Genomic DNA, 14,217 nt, shown 5'->3' on the forward strand with positions numbered 1-14,217 from the left:
GGCACTCAAGTGCATAACTATATAAACGAATCCCAAGGCATTGTGTTTTATCGTTTGCATTGGCATTGTGTTAACAGTTAAAGTAAAATCCTGTTCACTTCGTAGGAATGAGTGTGGACGAGGACACACGTTGGCTTGAATGGGTCACCAAGCAATTTGAGACTATTGCAGGAGAAGACAAGGAGATCGACTTGGATGAGTTTAAAACAGCCCTTAAAGTAAAAGAGGTGAGAGCTGATGATCTGTGTGAAGACCTTTTTTTTGAGACTCACAGACCTTTTGGCATGTTTCTGGACATGGTCCGTACACTGGGCTAAGAGAATACGACACTTGAAACAGTAAACAAGCCACACTTATCTGAAACACAGCTTGCGTCCCATCAAGACATATAATATTATATATATATATATATATATATATATATATATATATATATATATATATATATATATACATTTACATTTATTCATTTAGCAGACACTTTTATCGGAAGCGACTTACAAATGAGAAAATTTTTTTTTTAAAAAAGCGATATATCGAGTGGAGAACAATACAAGTAGTACAAGATCTATTAATTGAGTTCCAGAAGAAGCAAAGTGCGCAGAGTAGAGGTGTACGTGCCAGAGTAATTTATTTATTTATTTATTTATTTATGGGCTGGTTGAGTGTTTTTTGAAGATGGTGAGAGATTCTGTGGTCCGGATTGAGGTTGGAAGTTCATTCCACCACTGAGGAACAGTTAGTTTGAACGTTCTTTAAAAAAAAAAAGGGACCTTGAGCCACGCTGAGTAGGTAGTACTAAGCGTCGGTCGTTGATTGATCGCAGATTGCGTGAGGGAACGTAAGCCTTCAGGAGAGAGTTGAGGTAGGAGGGTGCGGTTCCAGACACGGTCTTGTAGGTGAGCATCAAGGCCTTGAATTTGATACGGGCGGCTACAGGAAGCCAGTGGAGGGAGATGAAGAGGGGTGTGACATGGGTTCTCTTGGGCTGGTTAAAGACGAAGCATGCTGTATATATCTATATCTATATATATGTATATACACACACACACACACACACACACACACACACAAACAGTGTGGGAAATAAGTATTGGATGCGTCAACATTTTTTTCAGTAAATATATTTCCAATGAGGTTATTGACATGAAATTTTCACCAGACATCAGTATTAACTCAAGAATTCTGGAAATATAAAGAATTCACAACATTAAAGTCCATAAATAAAGTTATGTGTAATAAAGTGGAATGACACGGTAAAAAAAAGTATTGAACACGCTAACTGAAATTTATTCAATACTTAGTCGAGAAGCCTTTGTTTCAAGACGCTCCCTGTATGAAGTCCAATACTTATTTCCCATATTAAAATAAATGCTCTGAAGCCTGCTTACACTATACGCCCAGCTGATTTAATAGGCAGTTTAATGGCATAAGTATAAATTGTGTGTAGGCATGATGTTACAGTTAAGGGCAAGGTACATTTTCTTAATGTTTTTCAAACCTATGGAGCATTACATTTTTAACTGATTAGAATAAAATTTTCATGATGTTCTCCCAAGAAATCCAATTAGGTGGTTTTTGTTATAAGAATAGTATACACCAATATAAAACTATTGCAACACCAGAAAGCTATGAAGATACTGCATGTTATATTTGCCATTCACCATTTAGAGCAGAGGGATTTACATAATGAGGTTCTCACACTGAGTTCTCTCAATCTCAGATATATAAACTAGTAATCACTTTTTGTTTGTTTGTTTGTTTGTTTGTTTGTTTTTTGCTTGATTGATTGATTGATTTTGGGGGCAGTTTTCCCCCAAAGGAGAGTAAGTTGAAATGATATACTAATCACAATTATTTTAGGTTGTATGATTTTTAAACTGTAACATTTCACACATATTTTAAACACTAATATTCTCTGGCATTTTGATGAATATAGTAGATTATAGCAATTATTTCCAAACACTTGTTTATTTCTTTGTATATGACCTGAAACTGAGGGGGAAAAAAAGTCCTAACTTTTCACCTGATATAAATATAGTTTTACAATGCAATCTATATGTAATGTATATTAATGTATAGTGAGAGAATTAAGTAGAGATTGCTGTGGTTATTTCACTTGACAAGTAAATTGCCTTCACTGACTCGGAACTGAGCCAGCAATCATAGAGTTCTGCTTATCTCAATGTCCCTGTGTATGGACCTAAACAATACTAACTGTTTTCTCTTGGCTACTGCTTTGGCAGTCATTTTTTGCAGAGAGGTTCTTTCAACTATTTGATTCGGACGGCAGTAGCTCTATTAGCCTCGATGAGCTGCTGAAGGCTCTGAACCTCCTCATTCACGGCAGTGAGACTGATAAGCTGCATTTTCTCTTCCAGGTCTACGATGTGGACGGTCAGTTACAATACAGTAAACAGACAACAGTCTATTCTAAATGATAATATACTTACACTGATCAGCCATAACATTAAAACCACCTGATTAATATTGTGTAGGTCTCCCGTGTGCTGCTCAAACAGCTCTGAGCCGTCGAGGCATGTGATAATAAATATATCCCACTCCTTCACGTGTGTCATTTTAAGAAGATAATCAATATTAATTATTAATGTTATGGCTGATTGGTGTATATATAATGCATATTTTATATATTGGTGTGCGTTGAGAAGCTCTGATGTTTTTTTATTAGCATTTTAAACTTTCATTATTTCCATTAATATACCAACAATCGAACTACTTGCAATTCACCTTTGTGTCTATCCATATAGTATACATACATACATCTGTACATCTGTTTCTGCATTATACTGCCAAAAAAAAAACCCCCATAAACCCCTGAATTTACAGGAAGTGGTTCTATAGACCCTGATGAGTTGCGAACAGTGCTGAAATCCTGCCTAAGGGAAAGTGCCATCTCCCTGCCAGAGGAGAAACTGGATGATCTGACACTGGCCCTGTTTGAGTCAGCTGATAAAGATAACAGTGGCTCCATTACATTTGAGGAGCTAAAGGCAGAGCTCGAGAACTTCCCTGAGGTCATGGAGAACCTCACCATCAGGTAGTATCTGAGATTTGAGAAATAGCTAGGTTTACCTTTTTTTTCCCCCCGGAAACTATTTTCTAACCATAGTATTGTTTGCATTGACCATGCTGTCTGGATTGCCATAGTGCTGCTAACTGGTTAAAACCTCCTAATGTGGACCAAAACAAGAGGAAGACGCCTCGCTATTTGACCCGGGTGTACTGGCACAACAACAGCCGAAAGCTGTTCTTCCTCTGCCTGTACGCCTTCCTCAACATTCTCCTCTTCGTCATAGCTATGCTGCAGCATGCTCCCGGTGGACCCTGGTTCATGGTGGCAAAAGGGTGTGGACGATGCCTTAACCTCAACTGCACTTTTATTATGGTAAGCCTCACACATTCATGAGGCTCTTTTAAATCAAGTCCAGTTTAGTCATCACTAAATTAGAAGGTATTTTACAGCTAGATTGACGTTGCCTGCAGGTGCTGATGCTTCGGCGTTGTCTCACTTGGCTACGTACCACCTGGGTTGTCAAAGTCTTACCTTTGGACCAGAACATCCTTCTGCATCAGATAGTCGGCTATGCCATCCTCATCTTCTCTCTCGTGCACACAATGGCACATGTCATGAACTTTGGTAACCTCATTTCCTTGGGTTTCTTACTTAGCTTATTAATGTTCTGTAGATCTAGGAACACCTGTATTTGTCGTTCCCTACATAGATACCAACTCTATTTATAAATATTGAGTGTCATTTATGTTTACATTGGAGAACAGAAGGACTAAGGCTGAATAAGAATTCATGATGTAATCTCTAAAGAAACTTCTGTTGAAATGAATGTGCACTTTAATGTGCAGCATCATCTTCCATTTAGCATTGAACATTGTATAATCCCATCATCTGTGTGAAAGTAAATTCCATATTTAGTTGGTTTGTTTTTTTTAATCCAGTAGCATAATTGTATGTAATTTCTTATTACCTTTCCCCAGTTTTGCTAACACGCACAGATAGAGGATATAACATGTGGGAATACCTGTTCACCACACGCCCGGGTATCGGATGGGTTAAGGGCACTGCTTCTATCACTGGGGTTGTGTTGCAGGTCATCATCTGTCTCATGGTGGTTTGTTCCAGCACATTTGTCAGACGTAGTGGTCATTTTGAGGTAAGTGGCCTAAATGACCAAGAATATTAAGCAGAGTTTTCCTGTAACGATGACATTATATGATAAATACATTCCAAATATGCCTTGGCATGTGCTTGTGAGAATCGCACAGGAAATAAGTTGGGTTGCATCAACAAAGAATCGAATTTAACCTGGAATTAATAGTTTATATGTGAATCCAGTTTAACTAGGAACCTTGTATTTTTGTAAGTCATGTTATGATGTATGACTCCTTCTTGCCTTGTACATGTCTCAGACCACATGTACACCATATGCAACTATCCCACAATCATAGCAGCGTGTGATTACTTAATACAGTGCTGGGGATAACCTGCTGTCATCTCTTCGGCATTGGTTATTGTACTTTTTATACATTAAAAGTTTTTGCAGGTTACTATGGGAATCTGTGGTGTATTTTTCTCATTAGTATTGTTAGTGTATGTGCCACAAGTGTGTTCGAGTGCACTGCCATGCATGATAATATGAAAAAGTCCGTTTTACCATCACACGTTAGCGTCAGGTTTCCTCATGCGGTGCATGACTCGGACATCTCCTGCACTGAAAAACTGTAAACTCTAAACTATGTTGTTCCTGAGCTTCTGTGAGTCACCATGGGAATCTTATAGTCATTCACAGTAATTCACAGTCGAAGCTTTCAGGTTTGAATTGGTGGGAAATTTCAAACGCACACATCATACACCAGTTCAGATACATTCTACGCCATCTTGACTGAAAGAACGTTGGCTTTTAAATTTTTAAAGGTCCACCCATAAATTTCTAGTACAATTTAACACAAAGCTACAGAGACGCCTTTTCCCTTCAACTGTCTTTGAGCCAAAATAAGGTGACATAGACCCATGTAGGGTTCCTTGGGCCACCCCACTCCTGGTCCAAGAAAGCACTATTGTAGTGCACTCTTTGCCTCCATTTGGGAAGCATCACTCCTGCAGTCAGGACCTTATTGATGAAGATGTTATGATTAACCTGATCAAAAGCCTTTTTACAGTCATAAGTATACAGAGCTCATTTTTGTCTGTATTCTTAAACAAAGTATCAACAAAGTTGACAAAGGCATGAGTAGTGTACTTGCGTTTCAGACTCCAAATGTGAAATCTTTAATAACCCACTAGAGAACAAAGTTTTCCCCCCAAAAATGGGAGCCAACTGGAAGGTAAAGTAAATATTTCTTAGTATTTTGTTGACATCCCATAGAGGATGGTCAGTCACTTACTTCCAAGTACATCTATAACCCCTTTGACTCAATGTTCACCATGACCATGACCTCTTGTTGATCTTGTTTGGGATTTGCAGAATTTGTGGCAAAATGATCAGTGTAGTAGGTCTTCCTTCCTTTCTAAAAAAAAAAAAAAACCCTCTGTCATAACTGTTATCAGATGCCGAGTTTGTCAGCTGGCTGAACTGTAGCTGTTGTTGGGTTTAAAACCTTTTCGTTGCATTGGGTACTGTCAAATAAAAGGCATTATCAGTGGTACGTGTCTTTGGCTTCATAAACTTCACTCCAAGAATAAGACATGATCTATTTAACAAACATAAATAGGGTACAACCTGTCACTAACACGCATGTCACTAACCTCTTTATATTTACATAGCTCAGCTTTAGGGGTCCATAGGACAGAACTGTGACCTGTAATGTCTTCCTAACTCTGTTCTATCAGTGGGAGAAAGGAGATTGATATATAAAAATACCTAATGTTGATCACAATCATACCTACAATAAGTCTTTATAATTTGTGACAGTAATCTACGTCTGTACAGATCAGAGAGATGAAGTCTATTCAAATTGTCAAGTAGCACAAGGCTGTCAGGATACTTGTGTGATATGGAGATGATTAGTTAATAATTCAACCTACTGTAGGATGTATTTGCGATAGAATTGACAGAATAGAAATCACAACAAAGAGATAAACTGTAAGAGACAGCAGTCATGGCAGAAATGAATGGTGCCAAATTTGACAACAGAATGCTAGGCGACAGGGAACTTCCTGGGAATATTCGCTAACAGAACAATCCCTGTTGGCTAGCTTAATATTGTCAAATGTATTAATGGGACACCCTGAGAGCTTGCCGTTATTTTGTCTTCTGGGAAACATGTAAATGTTTTATATAGCTTCTGAAGGGCAGTGCTAAATGAAAAAAAACATCAGCATGAAACATACTGTAGATGAAGAGAGGGCATCAGAGAACAAAGTTTCCATAAGAACCACCATATCAGCTTTGTTAAAAGCTGTTCCAAGTGTCCCAAATGGATGGGGAGATTTGGCACCCTTAGCCAGGTCAGCTGTCCTGGGGGGTTTGACCCCTTGAAATGAATCACCAACTCAGAACAGTCCAGTAAACTCTCCTGAATGACAGAGATCTTAGCATACAGGCCCTGTATGCCCTTAACTGGAAGCTCTTCCTTATTAGCTGGATTGAGGAATATGTTTTCTCCAGGGACTGCTAGACAACAGAAGGTCTCCAGCTATGCTAAAGGCATATGTGACAGTCATTGGTGCACACCATGGTACCATGGAGTGCTTCCCTCGGGGGGCTTATAAACTTTATCAGCCTTTTTGGAAGTGGCATGGTGCTTCCCTTTGCCATGATGAGCCCAGCATGGGATCCTACCTTTTTGCCAGAATCCCTTAAGCCCTTCTCATGAGGCTATGCAAAACGTTGACCTCAAATGCATGCCTCTGAATACTTTTTGGTAGTGATTGCATTGGCATGTTCTGGTGATAAACTTGTCTTGTATGCCTTGTGGCCAGATTATTCAGGTGACCTTGTGTTTGGATCCTGGACTTCAGTCCAAGGTCACATCACCCATTGTGTGAATCAGTTTGTTGACTATGAATAACCAGGGGTCCTTGTCATTTGAAACCAGCACAGACCCGGGGGAACCAGGGAAATCAGGGAACCACAAATCAAAAGAAAATTTAGATTAGCAAATCCTTGATTAGCTTTAAACCAGTTTAATGTAACCCTTGTTGATGCAACCTATCCTCTCAGTGTTGTCTGTCATGGACTGTATGGTGCATTAACATTATTCTGAGCTACCACCTCATGGCACAAATAGTGCACAAACAGGGAAATTGCTGTTTGTCGACTAAGAAACATTGACACACCACAACAGCTTATTCCAAACATTCTTTTTGTGTCTGTTTAGGTGTTCTATTGGTCTCATCTGTCTTATATTTGGGTTTGGGTACTGCTCATAGTCCACTGCGCTAATTTCTGGAAGTGGTTTGTGGCACCTGGTGTGATCTTCCTTGTGGAGAAGTTAGTTGGCATTGCAGTGTCTCGCATGGCAACCCTGTATATTGTTGAGGTCAACTTGCTCCCATCTAAGGTACTAACAAAAACAAACTCTAAATCTGTGTGGTGTTCTTTGTGTTGTTTTTAAATAATAAGTTATTTCATGATTGAGTTCTACATACAGTGCAGCGTAAGTACTCAGACAGTTTGGGCTCTTTGCTTTAGTTCTAGCTCTGAAGATAAAGTATATAATGTCGGTGTCTCAATCTATATTTGGTGAACCATATAACCTTTTTATACATAGTCCTGATATTTCAGGCAACCATTTACAGACTGTATTGAATTGTTTATCCATACACTGACTTGTGCCTTGATTTAAGGCCTTTGTCTTTCTTCATTTTGTTGGATATTAAAGGTAACACATCTAGTGATCAAGCGGCCACCGTTCTTCCAGTTTAAACCTGGCGACTATGTCTACGTCAACATTCCAGTCATAGCCAAGTATGAGTGGCACCCGTTCACCATCAGCAGTGCACCAGAGCAACAAGGTACAGCACATTGCTCATATCTACCATATATAGCCAAATGCAAATTAGCAGTTCACTATTTCACAACAATTCTCCACTGAAGGTTCAGGAAGCAAGTCATTAACTTATTTTCATAGATACCATGTGGCTGCACGTGCGATCAATGGGCCAATGGACAAATCGGCTGTTTGAGTATTTTAGACAGCCTGAGAGCCAAGTCGTTAACAACAAGAGACTTACAGCCAGCCTGAGGAACCGAAGGCACAGTGCAAGAACCCAGGTGAGCACATATCCTCTTTATCCTCTCGGAATCTAATCACATAGTTAACTATGCAAGTCATTCAGACGTCACCATACTGTTTTACTGGTTGGTTGTCTGCATTTTACATGAAACAGCCATCATTACTACACACTGATTAATGTCTCTCGCAAACCCATGCCGATAACAGGAGGAACTGTTCAAATCTGTGGACTGTGGTGGAAGTGTAGCATCTAACGAGGATAACGCCATTGAGCTAACTCTGTATCGCAAGAATGGAGTACGGCCCAGTTCTCAGACACCAAATCCAGACCTCGGAGTGCAGGTAGAATTGGGAGACGTGCCTCAAGTAACTAGAGAGGTAATTTCTACTGGACAAAAATCTATTTACATAACAGTTGCTAACCTACTTATCCAAGAAAAACAAGTAATCACATTTATAAATATTTATATTTATTCCCGGACTGCCGTGTGCAGCTGTTTTAGATGCCTCTGATATTGAAATTGCACCACTTTACAGATCTCTGCAAAACTGAGCGAGAATCATAGATATTGTAACATCAAGGTGAGTAATGATTACATAAGTGGTACTTATCTTATACTGAGGTATTTTAATAGTATTGTTAGTATTAAGTACAAGTATTAAGTAATAGTATTAGTATTTTTTTAAATATGCTAATCCATTTTGGAAATCCTTTATTAAATATTTGTCATCCGAATCAATGTTATAAATACAAATTTGATTACCGCTGTAATATAAGGGCATTCTTTTTTGCTGACATATGGGCTTCGTAAATAAGTAAAGTTGTGTTAGACTGGTACTTCATAATAGTTTTTGATGCAAATGGCACATCAACATTCAATTTTCAATGCTCATATACACTCACCGAACACATTATTAGGAACACCTGTACACCTACTCATTCATGTAATTATCTAATCAGCCAATCATGTGGCAGCAGTGCAATGCATAAAATCATGCAGATACGGGTTAGCATCTTCAGGTAATGTTCACATCAACCATCAGAATTGGGGAAATATGTGATCTCAGTGATTTTGACCGTGGTATGATTGTTGGTGCCAGACGGGCTGGTTTGTGTACTTATATAACTGCTGATCTCCTGGGATTTTCACTCACAACAGTCTCTAGAGTTTACTCAGAATGGTGTGATACAGAAAAATCATCCAGTGAGCAGCAGTTCTGAAGACGGAAACACCTTGTTGATGAGAGAGGTCAATGTAGAATGATCAGACTGGTTTGAGCTGACAGAAAGGCTACAGTAACTCAGATAACCACTCTGTACAATTGTGGTGAGCAGAAAAGCATCCCAGAATGCACAACACGTCGAACCTTGAGGTGGAAGGACTACAACAGCAGAAGACCACGTCGGGTTCCACTTCTGTCGGCCAAGAACAGAAATCTGAGGCTGCAGTAGGCACAGGCTCACCAAAACTGGACAGAAGACTGGAAAAACATAGCCTGGTCTAACGAATCTCGATTTCTGCTGAAACACACAGATGGTAGAGTCAGAATTTGGCACCAACGCATGAATCCATGGACCCAACCTGCCTCGTGTCAACAGCCCAGGCTGGTGGAGGTGGTGTAACAGTGTGGGGAATGTTTTCATGGCCCACTTTGAGCCCGTTAATAACTGTAATCTGTAATCACATCAAAAAAATCTGATGTACCTGAAAAATCTGCAGGAACATGGACCAGAATCTCAGAGGAACATTTCTAACATCTTGTGGAATCCATGCCATGAAGATCTGAATGCCCAGTATTAGTATAGTGTTCCTAATAAAGTGTTGAGTGAGTGTATGACATGGATACAGTTAATACATCTCCCTAAATGACGGCTAACACAGGGGATACTCCACAGATGTCTCAATACTTTACAGATGTGCTGTTAGTAAAGACAAAATAATAATTTCCAAGATAAGGTTACGGATATACAGTAACAATCTTAAACAGTCACCCTATAATGGCAGCTGACTTTCTTCTCTATTTCATGTAATGGCAAAAACCTCACAGGTTTTGAAATTACAGCATTACATTAATTCTCCAATATTTCTCTATAAAAAAGGTATGAAATGCTTATGAATGTTGTGAAGGCCAAAAGTAAGTAATCTTCAGTTAAAGTGTTTGTATATGGTTTTATGTTAGTTAGGCCTATATCCATGATAAAATGAATGAAACATGTGATTTAAAAATTGCCACAGTGTTATGTAGATGGGCCTTATGGCACCCCGACCAGGCAGATCTTTGCCTCAGAGCATGCGGTGCTGATTGGGGCAGGCATTGGTATCACACCGTTCGCATCCATCTTGCAGAGCATTATGTACCGGTGAGATCCTACAACATAGACGCCATGTTTTCAACACATAAACCAGAATGTTCCATGGATAAAATGCTACGAGTCTATAGATTTTCAAAAATACTACATAAACAGACTCCTTTTGTTTACCTTCTACTGCCTTTCCTCTACAGTTATCGAATGAGGAAGCAGAACTGCCCTAACTGCAACTACTCCTGGTGTGAGACTATCAAAGATAATGAGATGAAGCTGAGGAAGGTAACACAGAACTGAAATGAACTGAAGTGACCGCAGCCATTCTGCCTGGATGACATTAAAGTTCTGACATTCTACAGGTGGATTTCATTTGGATAAACCGAGATCAGAAGTCCTTTGAGTGGTTTGTGAGCTTGTTGACCAAATTGGAGATGGACCAGGCTGATGAGGAACCTGAGGGTGAGAGAGAAAGAGAGAGAGAGAGCGAGAGATCAATAAAAACTGTTCAGAAAAAATTATTTCATTTTCAAACTCAATTTTTGTCTGAGAAACAGGATATTATATCACGTATAATGCTTAGTCTGCATTCATTTTTTATTTTTGTCACAAAAACACAGGTATGCTCCAAAACACATGCAATAATTATCAATGAATAACTACGCCATCATTTCTTTTCCTGACTAAAAGCTGGCAACATCCAGGAGACAATTTACATCTTAATATTTTGACTTCCCCAGGTATAATTCCACCCCTCTATTGCTGTTATTAAACTATCACCCCTTCTGAAAATACCCTCAGAATGCTTTTCGTCTGAATTTAGCGATCTCCTAATGTTGGCCTCATCACCATGCTCCGCTTGACTTGACTGAATATCGATATATGCTGCGTCCCAATTCACCTACTTATAATATGCACTGAAATTATGTACTCTTTTTGTGAAGGAAAAAGTACACACTTTTGAGTGTGTAGCAAAAGAGTATGCAAGTACTGGGACATACTGGGTTTGGGAATTATATGTAGATTTTATTATATGTATTATAAATTATATTAATGATTCATAATAACTAAAATGGATTTTACTCTGTGTGTGTGTGTGTGTGTGTTCAGGTCGCTTTTTGGAGATGCACATGTACATGACGTCAGCTTTGAGTAAGAATGACATGAAGGCTATCGGGCTTCAGATGGCATTGGACTTGTTGGCGAAGAAAGAGAAGAGAGACTCCATCACTGGTCTGAGGACACGCACACAGCCAGGCAGACCCGAATGGGGCAAGGTGGGTAGTCAACGTCAGTGTGAAATACTGTACATACCCATGAGTCACAGGTCTAATGTATCTGATACCTAGGACGCATTAAGCACAGGATCTAGTTTATCGTATGGAAGTACATCCATCCATCCATCCATCTCCTATACCGCCTATCCTAGTGGCTCGTGGAGCCTATACCTAGAGCCTATCCCAGGGGGCATGGGGTACAACGCGGGGTACACCCTGGACTGGGTGACAATCCATCGCAGGGCACAATCACATACACATTCACACACCCGTTCATACACTATGGACACTTTAGACATGCCAATCAGCCTACCACGCATGTCCCTGGAGGAAACCCCCGCAGCACGGGGAGGACATGCAAACTCCACACACACAGGGCAGCTGCGGGAATCGAACCCCCGACCCTGGAGGTGTGAGGCGAACATGTTAACCACCGTTAACCACATATGAAAGTACAATGCCTATTTAATCCCAGAACTTTGTGATAATGGCGTTTTCCTTTTTCCTATTCATTCCAAAATTGTTCAGTTTATCCGCCGGTGTGTTCCGTTAAATGTCTAAGATGTGGTTTGTTTTTATAAGGTGTTCCAGAAGGTGTCTGAGGAAAAGAAAGGCAAGGTCTATGTTTTCTACTGTGGCTCGCCATCACTTGCCAAAGTTATCAAGGCTCAATGTGAGACATTCGGATTTAATTTCTGCAAAGAAAACTTCTGAGATATCTGTTACCTAGTCATGTTTCTTGGTTTTTCACTTCTACAGTCATACTCGCCATGTTTTGTTTTACGGACATCAGATGTTAGTCTAAGTTTAAGCTGTGTGACATTTCCTATTTTGTACTTTGTAAGTTTGTCTTCTTCTCTTTATGAATGCACTTGCCCTTGCACTTTCAAACCCATTTTGAATACAGTACCAAATTCCATTAACCATAGCAAGATTCACGTTTAAAATGAATGCCATTGTTTTTCAAGTTGCAATTTTGCTGCTTCTGCTCAGAGTTAGTAATATTAATTTAAGAAGTAATAGATTAAGTAGATATCGTAGCTGTAACAGTTATAACATGTTATAACATGTTAGACACTTTCACGTATATGCATTGTGCACATATTGTGTGTGTGTGTGTGTGTGTTTGTGTGTGTCTGTGTGTGCGATACTTCAGCTTATATTCAAGATAAACTAGAAGTTTAATAATGGTACTTATTGCCATGTTTTATGTTGTATTTGTCATTCTTATTCTTGCTTGTTTCATGAGTTAAACAATGTATAAGAATCTACCTGTTAAAACTTGTAAAATTAAATTGTACCTATTGAAAGTATTTTGAATATTTTACAGCCTCGAAAGCTTTTCTAACTGTTAAGCACTCATTACTGACATTGTAATAATGTTAACCTTTCATTTGATCATATAAAGAGAGAGTACAACTGTCTAATTGCGTACATCATTTTGCTCTTCTATTGTCTGCATTTCATCTTATGTATGCAAGAAGTAACGATAAACATGTTGCCTTTGTACCCGGAGCCTAAACTGGGTGTGGGTGGCCCAATACACCCTGAATGGAGGACACCATGCACGCACACATGTACACACTTATTCCTATCCAGGGGCAATTTAGAGACACCAACCAGCATGTTTTGGGGAGGTGAAAGGAAACTGGATAGCACAGAGGATACCCGGAGAACGTCCAAATCTCCACAGTAAACCAAGATCAGGATGGAACCAGGAACCCTGGAGTGCCCGCTGTACCACCCGTACTGCATTAGAGCAAGGGTTACCAATCCTTAGTCCTGGAGTACCCCTTGTCCTGCATATTTTAGAGGTTTCCTTTCTCCCAACACACCTGATTCGTTTCATCATCTAATTAACAGTTCTTCATGAGTTGAAGTGTGGGTGTTAGAGCTGGAAAGCCACTCAAATGTGCAGGGCAAGGGGTTCTTCAGAACCAGGGTTGGGAACCTGTGCATTAGAGCAGTGGTTTTTTAAAGTGGGGGCCGCCAGGGGGCGCCTGAGGGGGCCTCAACAATTTGGCCAGGCTTGACAAACTGTGTCAGCCACCAAGCCCATCCCTCCCACTAGTATGTTTTCTCTTTCTCACTCTCATACAACCACACACACACAATCAATTCCTAATGTAATGTAAAGATGTAAGATGTAATTGTAATTATAAATAAACAAGCTGGATATATTCAGAAGTCTGTATTTTTAATGTGTTTTAAAGACTTCTTGCAAAAGGGGGGCCTCTGTCAAATGTTAATGCCATTTGCGGGGCCTTGCCCTGGAAGGTTTGGGAACCACTTCATTAGAGAATAGCCGAATAAATGGTGCCATCTGGTGACTGGAGTCTGGAACTGAACATAATTCATATTTTCTATATCTAAACATTCTGAACTAAAATCTCATTAGAAAAAAAATCATTTAAATTCTAAATA

General features: G+C 39.5%; 1 protein-coding gene across 2 annotated transcripts; it reads left to right on the forward strand.

Annotated features, from left to right (window-relative positions):
* Positions 1 to 22: 22 nt before the first annotated feature.
* Positions 23 to 13,960, forward strand: nox5 (NADPH oxidase, EF-hand calcium binding domain 5). 2 transcript variants are annotated; one of them, XM_017486133.3, is made up of 16 exons: positions 23 to 227; positions 2,247 to 2,397; positions 2,848 to 3,058; positions 3,169 to 3,406; positions 3,505 to 3,658; positions 4,012 to 4,187; positions 7,354 to 7,536; positions 7,858 to 7,990; positions 8,107 to 8,249; positions 8,419 to 8,589; positions 8,749 to 8,793; positions 10,449 to 10,573; positions 10,717 to 10,801; positions 10,879 to 10,978; positions 11,627 to 11,793; positions 12,376 to 13,960. In XM_017486133.3, the coding sequence occupies exons 1-16, from the start codon at positions 108 to 110 to the stop codon at positions 12,505 to 12,507; spliced, it is 2,334 nt and encodes a 777-aa protein (XP_017341622.1). In that variant the 5' UTR covers positions 23 to 107; the 3' UTR covers positions 12,508 to 13,960. The 2 variants fall into 2 exon arrangements, with proteins under 2 accessions (XP_017341622.1, XP_017341623.1); XM_017486134.3 differs by lacking the exon at positions 7,354 to 7,536.
* The last annotated feature ends 257 nt before the right edge of the window (positions 13,961 to 14,217 follow it).

Source organism: Ictalurus punctatus, chromosome 14 (genome assembly GCF_001660625.3).
Source record: "Ictalurus punctatus breed USDA103 chromosome 14, Coco_2.0, whole genome shotgun sequence".
NCBI classification, from domain to species: Eukaryota; Metazoa; Chordata; class Actinopteri; order Siluriformes; family Ictaluridae; genus Ictalurus; species Ictalurus punctatus.